General features: G+C 40.1%; 2 protein-coding genes across 3 annotated transcripts in view; both read right to left on the bottom strand.

Moving 5' to 3' along the window:
* LOC308077953 (uncharacterized protein) overlaps window positions 1-10,336 on the bottom strand; it is a 54,298-nt gene extending 43,962 nt beyond the window's left edge. The window contains exons 1-8 of one of the 2 annotated variants that reach the window (XM_080418977.1): window positions 9,980-10,336; window positions 9,740-9,768; window positions 8,579-8,646; window positions 6,312-6,383; window positions 5,577-5,845; window positions 3,826-3,968; window positions 2,510-3,622; window positions 1,940-2,475 (exon numbers count right to left, since the gene is read on the bottom strand). In XM_080418977.1, coding sequence (XP_080275103.1) covers window positions 2,909-3,622; window positions 3,826-3,968; window positions 5,577-5,845; window positions 6,312-6,383; window positions 8,579-8,646; window positions 9,740-9,768; window positions 9,980-10,235 — 1,551 coding nt within the window. In that variant the 5' untranslated portion in view covers window positions 10,236-10,336 and the 3' untranslated portion in view covers window positions 1,940-2,475; window positions 2,510-2,908. Of the gene's footprint in view, window positions 1-1,939; window positions 3,623-3,825; window positions 3,969-5,576; window positions 5,846-6,311; window positions 6,384-8,578; window positions 8,647-9,739; window positions 9,769-9,979 lie in introns of both variants that reach the window. The other variant, XM_080418976.1, reaches the window with a different exon arrangement.
* On the bottom strand, window positions 10,242-17,379 carry LOC308077954 (uncharacterized protein). The gene is made up of 6 exons (XM_080418978.1): window positions 16,493-17,379; window positions 14,786-15,074; window positions 14,546-14,574; window positions 13,385-13,452; window positions 11,118-11,189; window positions 10,242-10,652 (listed from the first exon to the last, which is right to left on the bottom strand). Exons 2-6 carry the CDS (start codon window positions 15,039-15,041, stop codon window positions 10,379-10,381), a joined length of 699 nt encoding a protein of 232 aa, XP_080275104.1. The 5' UTR covers window positions 15,042-15,074; window positions 16,493-17,379; the 3' UTR covers window positions 10,242-10,378.
* Window positions 17,380-17,900: the final 521 nt, after the last annotated feature.

Raw genomic sequence — 17,900 nt, 5'->3', positions numbered from 1 at the left:
CCACAAACCATATGACTGTGAAAGCTGTTTTCAAGTGACAGACAGACAGACAGACAGACAGTCATTTAGCCAACGCAGTGAAAGCTGTGAAAAGCTGTTTTCAAGTGACAGACAGACAGACAGAGAGAGAGAGAGTGTGTGTACCTCAAAGCTTCTTTACATCCTTGAATAAAAAGGTTAGGGAGTTTCTGTGGAACAATAAAACTCCACGGGTGTCTTTGGAAAAACTTACATGGGACTATTGTCAAGGAGGTCTTAAATTGCCAAATTTCAAAATGTACTATCTATCTGCTCAAATGAGGTTCATTTATTTTATTTTTAAGGGTGATGATGCCCCCTCCTGGGTTCAAGTTGAAATGCATGCCCTTTACCTGCGTTTACTGATGTGGAGAATTGGTTACATAATGGCCAGTGTTCATACAGATTCATTTCCAATATGTGCTGACTGAGTCAATGCCCGAGAGTGGGCATACACAAATCGAGAGAGAGATGGGAGTCGGATTTAAATATTACTATTGATGAAGGTTTGTGGTCTGATTTGTGTCGTGATAGCCTCTCTGCTAGACTTACTCATTATAATTTTCTCCACCAACTTCATTATACTCCTCAAACGTTGCATAGATATAAATCTGTGATATCGGATTTATGTTCTAGGTGTGGTACAGCAGAAGGCTCCTTTTTGCATTGTAGGCCTACATGGCAATGTATAAAAGTTAAAACATTCTGGTATATCTGTGATACACTGGCTAAAATTACAGAGGCTCCCTTCCCGTTAGACCCCGAAGTTTACCTCTTAGGCAACTTCACTGCTATCAGTGCAAATCTAAGAAAACACAAAATTAAATGTATAGAGGTGGCACTTTTTGCTAGGAAATGTATGGCAATAACATGGAAGTCTGACTCCCCCCTCCTCATTGCAAGATGGTTCTCAGAAATGAACAGTTGTGTTCCTCTTGAGAAGATTACTTATCTTTTAAGAAATGGGTTTGACGGTTATTTTGTAGTTATTTTATTCCGCAAGTCCTGGACACAAATCAGCTGTGCTCATAAAAAAAACACTATTAATAATTGTGTGCCCTTTAGTTGTGGTATTTGCACAAGTAGGTTTGCCCATACAGTAGACAGGATAGAAATTCCTTGAATTAAGGACTATTACTTGTAACAGAGTAAATCTACATTGCAGTATTGATACTTTTACTTAACAAAAAATGTTGAATACTTCAACCACTGCTTACCTACTGTGGTCAGCTGTCAGGAGTGCTGCTTTCATCAGCTTACCTAAATGTCTATAAAAGGGACAGGCACGCTGAAGATGTGTGTGAGAGTGAGAGAGAGAGGTGACTGTGAGCTGTTGTGACGGGAGAAGGATGTCTAATGCAAAGGAAGGGTTCCCAAACCTTTCAGGCCGCAACCCCCCAAAATAATCCCATTTGAACTGGGGACACCCCACCCTGACAAGCACTTGGAATTGTACGAGTTGGAAATTACATTTTGTTTAACTTGGTTCTACAGATAAATAGTGAAAATAGACGATCTTTTGGGCCACAAGTCATTAAATTGTAACTTTAGAAATGTGCAGATGTTGGTTTGTTTACTGTTGATCTGGGGACCCCACAAAATACATTTCAGACCCCCAGTTTGGGAATCACTGGTCTAATTATAATGTATTATGATTTTAATATTTTTTAACCACATGATGACTAGTGTCATTATTATGGGCAAACATTCTGTAACGTTGTGTTCATCAAGCAACAGTTTTCAGGAGCACACTTTAGTAGTTATTAAATTTAACATGTATGACTTGTAAAGTATGCTTGAGGAAGAGAAAACATTTCTGTCAGCTCCATAAAAGATGCAAAGTGATTATATACAGTTTATTTACATAGTTTATTTTCATACAGGTACAGTTCTGAATCTGCAATTCTGTCAGACCTGAGACATTTATCGAGTAAGTAAAGGTTTGATCAGATTGGAGTACAAAATGATTCAAACAAATTGGAGAATATACAGAAAATTCTGGTGCTTGGAGCACCATTTTAATTGTGTCTAGTTAAGACAGTTCTGTAGGACAAAACTGTCTTTCACCAGATGCAATGGAGAGTCCTTTCTGGTAAACAGAATAACGTTTTTTGCTGCATGAGATTCCAATTACAGCCACAAGGGGGTATTAGAGGGCTCACTTGTTTGAGGGAACTAGTCAAGTCTCTTTCATTGGTTGTACAATAATAATGTTGGAACACAGAGTGATAACCCCATGGTTTATTGAACTTTAGTAAGTGTGTCTTGGAGATATGATGGTTTTCATATCCTTATATCCCCAAACAAACTTTTGAATCAAGTTTTATTTTACAGAATGACAGTTAAAGCTTAAGAAGAATCGAACAGTTATTACAAAAGTAACAAGACATGATTAGCATAGTTCTCTAGTCTTAAATCAGTATAAACTAGTCTTCAAACATTTTGGTCAGATCCTCACTGAACAATGAATCCTCTGTGGTTAAAGGACCACAAAGGAAATAAGCTCTCAAGCTTTTATGTGTTTTATCCTTTTGACAGTTTGTACAGTATGTACAAATACATGGTCATGTATAATGCACCTTTAATACAGAAACATACAAAACCTGCTTGTAAATTCACTGTGAAGTTTTTGAGCTGAAGAGAGAGCAGTCAGGTTTGTTTCCTCAGTCATGGATTTAACTTCATTTTGTGTGCAACTTTGCATGTTTTGTATTAACAATTTCATTGGACATGGTGAAGTTGCCATTTCGGCAACTATAAGTCTGTTCTCTCACACTCACTCTCTGCTATATTTTGAGCCACTGGCGCTGCCTACTGGCAATCTTTTTTTCAGGCTTTCTGGACAAAGATTATGGTAATTGTTCGGGCCGGGCCCAGTTCGGGCCAGGCCTTAATTTTCAGGCCCGTTGAGAACCCTAGTCATGGTGGACGTTTCCTGGATTCTGGCGAGTACGTTTCCTGCACTGTAGTGGACGTCAAAGTTTTTAATGTCCAGAAAGTGGTTCTCTAGCTCGTCAGTGTCCTTCAACAGGTGCAAAAGATTGCATGAAGTGAGGTATGCAGTGAGAGGAGACGGTGGCACGGTCAGGTTGACATCCCCAGTTGATGTGGTCATCACAATTGTACCAGACACATTTGATGTGAAATCTGCAACAGGTTGTTTTAACCTGCAACCCTCACATTTGTGATTTGCAGTTTGGGTGTTGACCATTTGTGATTTACCACAATGTGGTTTTCCACAACGCGGCTTGTTATTCAGATCTATGCCACTGATCTTTCCTGAGATGGAGATCGGAGGTTCGTCTACAGACTTCACCGTAGGATGTTTTGGTACTACAAGGTTAGGAATGGTAGTTATCCTGGTATCTTTTGTGCAGGTGAGGTACAGTTGTTTTTCTTCTGGTTTGTGTCTGGTTGAGATATTTGAAAATTCATAGGATGTGTTTATTTTTACCTCGTTTATCAGGTTGTCCCACAGCTCTAGTTTTATTCGTCCAGTTAAGTCACAAATCCAGCACTCTTTGACTTCATGGTTTTCTCCTCTGAAGTTGACAATTCTAATGTCATCCTTGATGTCGGTGACTTGTGCGTGTAGTTTGCCGATCTGTAAGAGTGAGAAATGCACATACAATAGTTATGGATAATACATCAAGACTGGGTTAATTAAAGTCCAGCCAGCAATGTTAATGGGTATTAGTTGGTGTTTAAAAATAATTGCTTTTAATAGAAGAAAAAAATAATACAGTATTATCAGTGTGTTTGATGCCCATAATAAGAACTGCAGAAAACAAATCATTCAAAGCGTACCTTATCTTTTGGTTTCAATTTCAAAACTTCAACAATTTCCATTTTCGCTGAATCCGTAGGTTTCTTGTGTTCGAATGGTACAGTTGTCTCGACCATACATGATTTCTCTGACACCTCCACCTCAAACGAGTCACCTGAGAAATCTGCAGAAAAGATTAGAACATGATGCTGTTTATTTACATAAGATACAGTATTTTATTACATTTTTTTATTGTATTTTTTTTTTTTCATTTTCCAAAAATAATATTAAAAATAAATGAAAAAAGTTATCAAAAAAACACGGCCCCTCGCATATTAGGAGGGCGGGGTGAGTCACCAAAACCAAGGACGGTGTTTTTGATGAATCTTAACATGTTAAAAATGGAGTTTGAAGTTATAATGGGTTTGTATAGGAAGGGGGCGTGTCTGATAAAATGAATATCATATATACTGAATCAAGCAACTTAAAAACGGTCTGGGGGGCTCACAAAAGCCTGAGTAGATGATAAAATTACCCAAAGTTTTTTTGTAGGGTAAGTGATTTGCTTTGGTTAAAATAAGTGTTAAATAGCTCTATATTCTGATAGTACTCATTGCTATAGAGTGTTTGTTCAGTATTAGGAGTCTCCTTGTCTCTCCAGCTCTTTATAAAACAGAAAATGCATTTTAGTTTCAGTTTCATTTCCAATTTTATCCAACCAGGACAGAGAACTCAATCAGGATACAGAGTAAACAAGTGAAATTGGAAGTGATGACACTAAGAAATGAGCAGACAAAATTGGAACTGGAACACTATACAAATTAAGCTTAAAAATGGGTACTTTCTCCCGATTGGCTGAGATTTTGACACCTACCGAAACATTTATTTTCTGTTTATTAAAGAGCTGGAGAGACAAGGACACATCTGTTACTGAAAAAACACTCTATAGCAATGATTACTATCAGAATATAGTATTTTAACCTTTTAACAAAATACTTTTTGTTTTAACCAAAAAATATCACTTACCCTACCTTTAAGTAATTGAGATCTAGATCTATGAGTTTCTGGTAATATTATTGACAGCTCATTTTCTATGTCTGTGGCAAAAGTAAAGTTTGAAGAAGATATTGATCCCCCCGTTGAGGACCAATTACATGAAGATAGGTTGACAATGAGTTGACAATGAGTGAAGTGGTCTTTTAAGACCTGTGTGTTTATTGCTCACTTGGACAGGGTGGGACAAACCAAATGCTGGTATGAAAATGTTCTGCAACAGGCAGAATGATTGCATAGGGTGTACACATCTGTATACTTTATTCATATTTTGATTGAGTGTCTTTATTATGTTTTCTTCTGCACCTATTGTCCTTCTTTGACCTTTATCTGTAACTTTTACTGCTGTACTGTCTCTGGCGCCTGAATGTCCCCCACGGGATCAATAAAAGATATCTATCCCCCTGTTTGGCTATTTCTTTTTTGTCTCATTAAAGGCCAGGACAAATTGTGAATGCATGCCCCATCCGTTTATGCAATACCCATTGTACTTGTCTAAGTGTACTCAAACCCGTTGCCAGAGTACCTAGCGCAGTACCCACTACCATAGTACTTAGAAGCAAGCTAGTGTATGTGTCAGTAGTATACATCAGGGATCTCCATATATGGGTATAAAATACTTATTCATAGCCTTCGTAGCATGTATAGACAAAAAGGGCATAGAATTAATTACAAAAGAACTGATTACATAGTTAGCATTGTTTTCATTATGGTGCATAGCATGACGTTCAATACTTACCCGGGCACTTCTTCTTCTTAATTCCTGAGAGTTTGACCGGGGTGGAGTTGTCTTCTGCCTGTTTAAAGGCGGGGTGTTTTTCTGGGGCGTATATCACCGTTTGGTGAAGTTCATCTGGGCCGGTTTGCAAAACAGCGTTGAAGTAATTGACCTCCGTTGACTTTGATCTTTTGATTGGAGTCACACAGTGTAAAAACCCAGTCGCTGTGTCGTCGTGTGGTGGCATCTTCTGGGGTGTGCTGTGCACACCCCGCATGTTCTCCTTTTGGCTGAGGAAGTAATCAATGTAGTGTTAAATAGTCATTAGATCAAAATGGTGGGTTGTAAATACTACAATAATACCACAAGATGTAAATATGAAAAAAAAAATACAATCATATTTTAGCGATTTGTCGATTTGTACACCGGACTGGGATCGAACCCAGCTCTCCCGCTCAGCAACCAAGACTCACAACCCACTGCGGCTGAGCTCGATTATGGCAGCAGGGTATTGTCCGTGGTCACTACACTGCAGCCTCGGTTTGTAGGAGCACGCCCTTGTGCTTCAAACTTTATGCTTCACACCTGTCCCGACACCCTTCACGTCCCTAGAGTCCCTAACGCAAAGGTCTCCCGCTCTGCTCTCCGCTTCTGACAGCTGTATTGGCGCTGTCAGAGTCTGGGCTACAGAGCAGGAGAGTGGGGTTTGATCCCAGCTCAGTGCATCAATCATTTAATTATTTTATGCAACCTTACCTGTGTTTCAGAGCATCCAACTTACGAGAGGGACCTGGCTGCGCCTCCACAAATGGCAAAGCATCAGGTGGACTGAGGAGCAGAAATTGAAATGAGTTTTAGTTGTGCTATTCTCATTAAGGGGAATCTATCACATTAATATGAAGCACAGCTGTATAATTGCTATTATTCTATTTTCATGTTTTTTCGATTTAGGTTGTCAACTCCAACTCCATTAGCCTGGTAAACCCTCCCTCCGGAAATCTCATTTCCATTTGATTCCAGGAGTGAGTCTGGCCTGATCGCCCATTCTGCAATAGTGGCTGTGGGCTTGAGTTGGGCGGGAGTAATACCGTTGACTGACAACCCCTTCAGCCAATGATCGTTTTTCCCCTTCAGCCAATCAGCAGTTCACCAGACTAATGTGACGCAACGGGACTTTTGAGATGGCCATGCCCAAAATAGGTTGCCTTATTCGGATACATGCGTGTCACTGCCCGCCCCTGCCGGTTCTCTGAATTTGTATTTTTAAATATGCTCTGTCATGATTAATTGACCACATATATGAAGTTAAACAACTACATTCTATCCAAACGATATCTTAAAAGTAAATTCTGTGCCTCAAAAAAGAAGTTTGAGAGCTTTTTGAAGTTCTAAAACAGCGGAGAAAACTGCCCACAGAAACAATGGCTGCCGTTCGTGTTTGGTCGGCTGCACTCAGGCTGCACTCGGGTCCATTCGGGCTCACTCGAACTCGCCACCTGATTGGCCAACTTTTGCTGTCAATCACAGAACGATGAGCGACGACGCTGATAGGCTCGTTTTTTTGGTAATGCGCTAGAAACGCCCATACAAGCCTTCAGGCCAGACTCACTCCTGGAATCAAATGGAAATTAGATTTCCGGAGGGAGGGTTTACCAGGCTACAATTCCATTAGTCATAGACTCAAAAAGTCCCAATGAAGGTGCTCGGGTGGCACAGAGGTAAAGTGCACCACCGCGGACGTTGTGGGTTCGAATCCACCGTGGTGCATCCGGCTTTGTCGAGCATCTACACAAACATAATTGGCCCGTGTTTGGGGGAGGGAAGCCGGCCGGGGAGGGTGATAATTGTCACTATATGTATGCCTACAGGTGAGGGGCTCCTCACTGGTAGGTGAGCCGGTAGGATACAACAGCAGTGACAACACAGAAATGTGTGTGGGGAGGAATCAATTGGCATATCGACTAAGTTGGGGAGAAAAAAGGGGGTAAAAATAATTGGCTACTCTAAATGAAAAGAAAAAGCCCAAAGAATAAGTAAATACAGTTATTCACTCAACATAATACGCAACAAAAATGTAATTGTTGTGTAGTATTCATATGTTGCAGGATCCACATCAGTTTGTCATTGACAGATGCCATTATCACAAAGTTAATGACCATACAAAAAACTTTTAATAAAAATGTCAACTTCCTGTTGATTTTACTATTTGAAAACCCAGATCCAGTCCGGATCTTCTTTCTAATACAAATAGCCAAATCAACATTAAGCTGATTTTTCTCTATTAAAAAACAACAACAAAACAAGTGATGTATTGCTATACTGGCAGAATTTGTGTACGTGCTAAAAGAGTGACTTTGAGAGCCGTTTCACCATACAATGTAAGTCAATGAGGAGGCTATTTTGGATGATCATTTTCTAAATGAATGGAGCATAGATATCTCACCAATTGGACTAGTTACATCATGGCAAGTTCACTACACGACCCAAACCTCTACAAAAGAGTCATTGCACTTTAAAGTGTGATCATATGGAAATGATAAAAGATATCAACAAGTTAGTCCTGGAAGATGGACAATTTAAAGGGCAAGAACACTTTGGTAGAGGTTTGGGTTGTGTACCTTGCCTTGATGTAACTTCAAAGGTGGGCAAGAAATCTAAACTAATTGCTCCATTGATTAGATTAGAAACTGATCATTCAAAACATTCTCCCCATTGACATCCATTGTAAAGTGAAGAGGCTCTGGAGGCACTCTTTTAGCACGTAAATAAAGCTGATTCTGAAAATATAGAAGAGCATCACCAAACCCAGTACTATTTTGTTTTCCAATAAAAATGTCAACTTCCTGTTGATTTTACTATTTGAAGATCCAGATACGTGGATCTGGGTTTTCTTCCTAATAAAAATAAAAACCTAAACCTCTACCAAAGTGGTCTAGCCCTTTAAATGGAGTCTGTAAGTTGAAGTAGTATTGTAGGACTGAAAATGTGCACACAAAAAAAGATTTTTTTTAATGTAAACTCACAAGATATTGATGGTGTTTATGTTCACACAGAGACCTGTAGGATTGCTGGTCAACTTGTCCTGGTCATCCTAAAAGCAGCAGAGACAAATTTTTAGTTTTGCACAAATACATAATGGTACAGGACTAATCAGATTCAGAACACAGTGCATGTATGAGTAGAGATTGAAACTAATTAGTGTGGTTGCCCGAATAGGGCAACCAGACTATAGTAATAGATGATCTTTCTTTCTTTCTTTCTTTCTTTCTTCTAGAAACTTTATTTTGCCGTGCTACTCCTCCCACAGTTTTTGGCAGCACGCACTCGAGCCATATGTCAAAATGACCAGCTTTCACCGGGAATCCTAGGCTCGTACTTTGCTAAGAGATACGTTTTATAGTTTAATTGATATCAATTCATTAGTGCATAAAATGTCCCCATTGACTTGAATGGGAAAATGAAAAAAACTCCCATTCAAGAATTTTTTTCTCGGAAAGCGTAAGGGCTACAGATACAAGACTTGGAGGGGAGGTTCAGAGTCCAGTGCCAAATTATTAAAACAATAATTACACCAGTCGGCCTCATGGTGGCGCTATAAAAGCCCACTTTACCTTTTGGTCTATAACTCTTGAACCGTAGATCGTAAAATAAAATATAAATTCCCTGGATTCCTTGGGTCATGACGCAACTCACTATATAGGCCACGCCCATTTGCGTCTGGATAGATTTTCCGCCATTTTTAATTTTCTCTCTTTTTGCACCTTTTCCTACAGATTTTGTCCGAATCTTTCCACTTTGATCCATAGGGAGCGCCACAAATGCGCAAACTGTAACCGTTTGATGCAAAAACAAGATGGATCAATCCTCTCAAAAGGAAATACAAGTGACGTGACAATATAATTAGCCCTTTACATTTGTGGGAGGAGCCTATTTATTTAGAGGGAGGGGCCTATTTCCTAAAATCAAAACGGCACGTATCACGAATGCGATCGGCACCGAATGGCACGTCGCGCGGCCTCAGACGGTATCCTCCCGACGGTATTCCTCGCGTCCCGGCGGCCGCCCACGACCCGCGACTGGCATCGGCGCATCCACACTTTGCAATTTCCCAGAATTGCGAAAATTCTAGTTACAAAACTACACTGTATATTCAGGAGGGCAGGATTTAAACTACAATTACTCACCCCTTTGTGTCTTTTGCTTTCTGGACCATCTGGGTGAAATAAACAAAATGACATGTGTTGTGGTTAGGTGTGTGTACAGACCAATCATGAATTGTGATGGGAGAATATTATCCAGGAAATACAGAAAATACAAATAAGGGCAAATACAGAAATACCCTGTTTATATAACATTAGAAAATTTGAACATGACCCCATGGGGGTTGATGACAATTTTTATTCAATTCAATTCAATTCAATTACCTTTGCATCCTGACCCAGCGTCTGGAAGTCTCTCCACTAGATCATTCCTTTGGATCTTCTTCAGGAGTTTTTTTGTAACCTCCACAGCTCTATCAGGATATGTTTGTGTTATCACATTTACTGTTTGCAGAATGGTTGCATTTTCCAGCTTGGATTTCGGAATGGAGCCATCGGAGTCCAAGAAGAACCATTGGAATAGCTTGAAGTCATCAGCACTAAGTTCCTTAAGGATCTCTAACAGCCATTCATGTGCCATCACTGATTAAGGGGTGCAATGAAGACCCAGGATCTGAAAAGAGTAAGATGTCAGAAAAAGTCAAGTATGATATCAAACCATTTTATAGACAACAGAATGTCATCAAATCTGTCAGATATCAGGTGGTCAGATATCAGGTGATTTCAACCCGGGCACTTCTTCTTCTTAATTCCTGAGAGTTTGACCGGGGTGGAGTTGTCTTCTGCCTGTTTAAAGGCGGGGTGTTTTTCTGGGGCGTATATCACCGTTTGGTGAAGTTCATCTGGGCCGGTTTGCAAAACAGCGTTGAAGTAATTGACCTCCGTTGACTTTGATCTTTTGATTGGAGTCACACAGTGTAAAAACCCAGTCGCTGTGTCGTCGTGTGGTGGCATCTTCTGGGGTGTGCTGTGCACACCCCGCATGTTCTCCTTTTGGCTGAGGAAGTAATCAATGTAGTGTTAAATAGTCATTAGATCAAAATGGTGGGTTGTAAATACTACAATAATACCACAAGATGTAAATATGAAAAAAAAATACAATCATATTTTAGCGATTTGTCGATTTGTACACCGGACTGGGATCGAACCCAGCTCTCCCGCTCAGCAACCAAGACTCACAACCCACTGCGGCTGAGCTCGATTATGGCAGCAGGGTATTGTCCGTGGTCACTACACTGCAGCCTCGGTTTGTAGGAGCACGCCCTTGTGCTTCAAACTTTATGCTTCACACCTGTCCCGACACCCTTCACGTCCCTAGAGTCCCTAACGCAAAGGTCTCCCGCTCTGCTCTCCGCTTCTGACAGCTGTATTGGCGCTGTCAGAGTCTGGGCTACAGAGCAGGAGAGTGGGGTTTGATCCCAGCTCAGTGCATCAATCATTTAATTATTTTATGCAACCTTACCTGTGTTTCAGAGCATCCAACTTACGAGAGGGACCTGGCTGCGCCTCCACAAATGGCAAAGCATCAGGTGGACTGAGGAGCAGAAATTGAAATGAGTTTTAGTTGTGCTATTCTCATTAAGGGGAATCTATCACATTAATATGAAGCACAGCTGTATAATTGCTATTATTCTATTTTCATGTTTTTTCGATTTAGGTTGTCAACTCCAACTCCATTAGCCTGGTAAACCCTCCCTCCGGAAATCTCATTTCCATTTGATTCCAGGAGTGAGTCTGGCCTGATCGCCCATTCTGCAATAGTGGCTGTGGGCTTGAGTTGGGCGGGAGTAATACCGTTGACTGACAACCCCTTCAGCCAATGATCGTTTTTCCCCTTCAGCCAATCAGCAGTTCACCAGACTAATGTGACGCAACGGGACTTTTGAGATGGCCATGCCCAAAATAGGTTGCCTTATTCGGATACATGCGTGTCACTGCCCGCCCCTGCCGGTTCTCTGAATTTGTATTTTTAAATATGCTCTGTCATGATTAATTGACCACATATATGAAGTTAAACAACTACATTCTATCCAAACGATATCTTAAAAGTAAATTCTGTGCCTCAAAAAAGAAGTTTGAGAGCTTTTTGAAGTTCTAAAACAGCGGAGAAAACTGCCCACAGAAACAATGGCTGCCGTTCGTGTTTGGTCGGCTGCACTCAGGCTGCACTCGGGTCCATTCGGGCTCACTCGAACTCGCCACCTGATTGGCCAACTTTTGCTGTCAATCACAGAACGATGAGCGACGACGCTGATAGGCTCGTTTTTTTGGTAATGCGCTAGAAACGCCCATACAAGCCTTCAGGCCAGACTCACTCCTGGAATCAAATGGAAATTAGATTTCCGGAGGGAGGGTTTACCAGGCTACAATTCCATTAGTCATAGACTCAAAAAGTCCCAATGAAGGTGCTCGGGTGGCACAGAGGTAAAGTGCACCACCGCGGACGTTGTGGGTTCGAATCCACCGTGGTGCATCCGGCTTTGTCGAGCATCTACACAAACATAATTGGCCCGTGTTTGGGGGAGGGAAGCCGGCCGGGGAGGGTGATAATTGTCACTATATGTATGCCTACAGGTGAGGGGCTCCTCACTGGTAGGTGAGCCGGTAGGATACAACAGCAGTGACAACACAGAAATGTGTGTGGGGAGGAATCAATTGGCATATCGACTAAGTTGGGGAGAAAAAAGGGGGTAAAAATAATTGGCTACTCTAAATGAAAAGAAAAAGCCCAAAGAATAAGTAAATACAGTTATTCACTCAACATAATACGCAACAAAAATGTAATTGTTGTGTAGTATTCATATGTTGCAGGATCCACATCAGTTTGTCATTGACAGATGCCATTATCACAAAGTTAATGACCATACAAAAAACTTTTAATAAAAATGTCAACTTCCTGTTGATTTTACTATTTGAAAACCCAGATCCAGTCCGGATCTTCTTTCTAATACAAATAGCCAAATCAACATTAAGCTGATTTTTCTCTATTAAAAAACAACAACAAAACAAGTGATGTATTGCTATACTGGCAGAATTTGTGTACGTGCTAAAAGAGTGACTTTGAGAGCCGTTTCACCATACAATGTAAGTCAATGAGGAGGCTATTTTGGATGATCATTTTCTAAATGAATGGAGCATAGATATCTCACCAATTGGACTAGTTACATCATGGCAAGTTCACTACACGACCCAAACCTCTACAAAAGAGTCATTGCACTTTAAAGTGTGATCATATGGAAATGATAAAAGATATCAACAAGTTAGTCCTGGAAGATGGACAATTTAAAGGGCAAGAACACTTTGGTAGAGGTTTGGGTTGTGTACCTTGCCTTGATGTAACTTCAAAGGTGGGCAAGAAATCTAAACTAATTGCTCCATTGATTAGATTAGAAACTGATCATTCAAAACATTCTCCCCATTGACATCCATTGTAAAGTGAAGAGGCTCTGGAGGCACTCTTTTAGCACGTAAATAAAGCTGATTCTGAAAATATAGAAGAGCATCACCAAACCCAGTACTATTTTGTTTTCCAATAAAAATGTCAACTTCCTGTTGATTTTACTATTTGAAGATCCAGATACGTGGATCTGGGTTTTCTTCCTAATAAAAATAAAAACCTAAACCTCTACCAAAGTGGTCTAGCCCTTTAAATGGAGTCTGTAAGTTGAAGTAGTATTGTAGGACTGAAAATGTGCACACAAAAAAAGATTTTTTTTAATGTAAACTCACAAGATATTGATGGTGTTTATGTTCACACAGAGACCTGTAGGATTGCTGGTCAACTTGTCCTGGTCATCCTAAAAGCAGCAGAGACAAATTTTTAGTTTTGCACAAATACATAATGGTACAGGACTAATCAGATTCAGAACACAGTGCATGTATGAGTAGAGATTGAAACTAATTAGTGTGGTTGCCCGAATAGGGCAACCAGACTATAGTAATAGATGATCTTTCTTTCTTTCTTTCTTTCTTTCTTCTAGAAACTTTATTTTGCCGTGCTACTCCTCCCACAGTTTTTGGCAGCACGCACTCGAGCCATATGTCAAAATGACCAGCTTTCACCGGGAATCCTAGGCTCGTACTTTGCTAAGAGATACGTTTTATAGTTTAATTGATATCAATTCATTAGTGCATAAAATGTCCCCATTGACTTGAATGGGAAAATGAAAAAAACTCCCATTCAAGAATTTTTTTCTCGGAAAGCGTAAGGGCTACAGATACAAGACTTGGAGGGGAGGTTCAGAGTCCAGTGCCAAATTATTAAAACAATAATTACACCAGTCGGCCTCATGGTGGCGCTATAAAAGCCCACTTTACCTTTTGGTCTATAACTCTTGAACCGTAGATCGTAAAATAAAATATAAATTCCCTGGATTCCTTGGGTCATGACGCAACTCACTATATAGGCCACGCCCATTTGCGTCTGGATAGATTTTCCGCCATTTTTAATTTTCTCTCTTTTTGCACCTTTTCCTACAGATTTTGTCCGAATCTTTCCACTTTGATCCATAGGGAGCGCCACAAATGCGCAAACTGTAACCGTTTGATGCAAAAACAAGATGGATCAATCCTCTCAAAAGGAAATACAAGTGACGTGACAATATAATTAGCCCTTTACATTTGTGGGAGGAGCCTATTTATTTAGAGGGAGGGGCCTATTTCCTAAAATCAAAACGGCACGTATCACGAATGCGATCGGCACCGAATGGCACGTCGCGCGGCCTCAGACGGTATCCTCCCGACGGTATTCCTCGCGTCCCGGCGGCCGCCCACGACCCGCGACTGGCATCGGCGCATCCACACTTTGCAATTTCCCAGAATTGCGAAAATTCTAGTTACAAAACTACACTGTATATTCAGGAGGGCAGGATTTAAACTACAATTACTCACCCCTTTGTGTCTTTTGCTTTCTGGACCATCTGGGTGAAATAAACAAAATGACATGTGTTGTGGTTAGGTGTGTGTACAGACCAATCATGAATTGTGATGGGAGAATATTATCCAGGAAATACAGAAAATACAAATAAGGGCAAATACAGAAATACCCTGTTTATATAACATTAGAAAATTTGAACATGACCCCATGGGGGTTGATGACAATTTTTATTCAATTCAATTCAATTCAATTACCTTTGCATCCTGACCCAGCGTCTGGAAGTCTCTCCACTAGATCATTCCTTTGGATCTTCTTCAGGAGTTTTTTTGTAACCTCCACAGCTCTATCAGGATATGTTTGTGTTATCACATTTACTGTTTGCAGAATGGTTGCATTTTCCAGCTTGGATTTCGGAATGGAGCCATCGGAGTCCAAGAAGAACCATTGGAATAGCTTGAAGTCATCAGCACTAAGTTCCTTAAGGATCTCTAACAGCCATTCATGTGCCATCACTGATTAAGGGGTGCAATGAAGACCCAGGATCTGAAAAGAGTAAGATGTCAGAAAAAGTCAAGTATGATATCAAACCATTTTATAGACAACAGAATGTCATCAAATCTGTCAGATATCAGGTGGTCAGATATCAGGTGATTTCATTCTTGTTTGATTGATATACGTATGTAGCCTATTGTACTGTATATCAGCAACATTATCTGCAGTGAATTGAACACTGTAACAGACAGTCACAAGACCCTTCAGAGAAACACTATGTGTATATGGTAGAGATGCTCCGATACCATTTTTTTCAGACCGAGTACGAGTACTCAATTTTGAGTACTCGCCGATACCGAGTACCGATACGAGTAATTTTTGTTTTTGTTGAATAACCACTTATTTTACCCCCTTTTTCTCCAATTTCATTTCATTGTTATGCCTTGTACTTGTAATGATACTGTAATGTTCAATTACCACAATAATAAGTAGGCCACAATACGATACATATCACGTTGATATCCAAATAATAAAACAAATATATTTTTTAAATTATTTTAATAATAATTATTGTTAAAATTGCGTTAATAACTTTGTGTACTTGGTTAATAGTAGCTCTGGTCCACCTCACGTCTAAAATACACTTTTTGGCCAGCAAATTAAATATTTCACCAGAAGTAAAAATCCGGTCCATAGAAAAATTCCATTGACCAGATCTGCAGAGCAGTGGTTCTCAAACTGTTTCATGTCAAGGACCCCCAAACTGACACTTAGCCATGGACCCCCATTTGAAAAGATATGCCAGGGACCCCATAAGAGATTTTTTACACCTCTAGCAGTCAATTCTCTACCAACCATACCATCTTAATTTCAAGGACCCCCAGTTTGACATGCATTAGGGCTACGGACCCCCATTTAATCATGGGTTTATGTACATGTGAGAGTTGGCAATGTAAAAATAATCGAACACCACTATAAACCAGGGACTCTCGGCCACATGACGCTTGTATACAAGCTTCATGTGAACCATGGCTAGGTTAATAGCGTATTTCTGTGGAAGCAGAATCAAAAATATTTAAATTAGGAAAAAATATTCGTAGATGAGAGAGACTGTGTGTTTGTGGCTACTAGCTGCAGCACCGTTCCATTCTGACCAGTGTTGCCACATACGTTTATTATAAGCGACTTTTGTATTGTTTTTCTGTGGAGTAGATTGTGCATATTGATTTGGTTGCTTGTTTCTCTCCAGCAGAATCTGGCAACACTACTGGCTACGGCTAATAACGATAGCTCCGTCTGTGAGTCAGTGTGAATAACGAGCCGGTGTTTCAAATTGTAAGGAGACCAGATCAAGTTGAGACCGCGTCTACTGTCGTCCTAGTAACAGCAGATGTTGTCCCCGGTGAAAAAAACACGTAGCTGTCCTCGTCAATGCCGTTTTTTTTTCATATCACAATGTCAAAACATACCGATCTGATTCTTGTTTGGGTGAAGAAACGCCAGACAGACGAACACTCACGTTGCGTTGTGGACGGCTCTCCGTTGGTTTTGTTGTTGTTGTTGAGGAAAAGGAAGACAACCACTTCCTGTGTCAGTCTCTCTAACAATAGATTTACACGTTTTATAAATGCAACTATTTGCCATTGGAGTCGGAGTCAACATGTGTAAGGTACAATCACTATTCAGCCCATTCAAAGCGTGCAAATAAACGCATCAATGAATTAATAAATATATAAATAAATGTTCATTCCCTCCTGGGATTCGAACTCTTCCCAATGTCAGCATAAATACACCAGAGAGGCGCTTACTCCGGTGCGCCATTCTTTTCACAACAAATAGGTACCATAAACAAATCATAGAGTATACAACCAGCCATTAAAAAACAAAACAGACATGGTCACAGATTAACTTGAGACCTCAGTCACCACACTGATTTTATTTTACTGGTCTCCAACACGGCTGTTTACTACAGATTTGTTTCTAAAATATCTCACCATGATCATCTATTATTCATTATGTTATAGGCTACTTAGAAATAGTAAATATGACGCATGATATAGGTTAGATAAACTGTTTATAACATGACCAATTATAGAGAAAATATGGCCAAAAGTGTCTGAAACCCCACATTACAGTGACGTGATTATTGACCAGTCAATTTTAAATGTCCTACAAATTATTGAAGCTAATGTTTATGTAATCTAATCACCTGGAAATAGTATGTTTAAGATACAGTTGCAGTCGCTGCACAGAAAATGGCATTTCAAGGCATGTCCATTTAGAGCTCTGGTCTCCGTTAGGAGCGGTGCTCCTCCCATTGACTGCAAATTCCACTACCGTGCGAGGTCTCCAACTGTAGTAAAACTAAAGAAAACGATTTTGCTACTCATCGAAACAAATGCTGTTTTGTGTTGCTGAAAAACTATTCTCCACGGTGGGTTACATCTCAGCACACCACCTTCTCTGTATAATACACTTTTTGTGCAGAAAATAAAATATGTATTGCAGGTGAGTATTAAATTACTCACCTGCGCCCTCTACAGATCTGGTCAATATAAATAACCATTGATCATTAGGCCTACCATTGATCATAAACGAACAGTTTATGTAACCTATCATGCGTCATATTTACTATTTCTAAGTAGCCTATAACATAATGAATAATAGATGATCATGGTGAGATATTTGAGAAACAAATCTGTACTAAACAGCCGTGTGTTAGAGACCAGTAAAATAAAATCAGTGTGGTGACTTGAGGTCTCAAGTTGATCTGGCGACCATGTCTGTTTTGTTTTTTTAATGGCTGGTTGTATACTGTATGAGTTGTTAACGGTACGCAATTGTTGTGAGAAGAATGGCTCACTGGTGTAAGGACAT

The sequence above is a fragment of the Gymnoscopelus braueri genome (genome assembly GCF_963280865.1).
Source record: "Gymnoscopelus braueri genome assembly, chromosome: 22".
NCBI lineage: Eukaryota > Metazoa > Chordata > Actinopteri > Myctophiformes > Myctophidae > Gymnoscopelus > Gymnoscopelus braueri.
The sequence above is the reverse complement of the archived record's forward strand: the minus strand, read 5'-3'. Positions and strand labels throughout refer to the sequence as shown.

What these genes read in the sequence shown, in the direction of transcription:
- LOC308077954 (XM_080418978.1), bottom strand. Translation starts at nt 15,041, where the DNA reads ATGGCACATGAATGGCTGTTAGAGATCCTTAAGGAACTTAGTGCTGAT. An exon ending in AAAGCAAAAGACACAAAGGG is followed by an intron (nt 13,453 to 14,545) that starts GTGAGTAATTGT and finishes TGCTGCTTTTAG; the next exon opens with GATGACCAGGACAAGTTGAC. An exon ending in TTGGATGCTCTGAAACACAG is followed by an intron (nt 10,653 to 11,117) that starts GTAAGGTTGCAT and finishes TTACTTCCTCAG; the next exon opens with CCAAAAGGAGAACATGCGGG.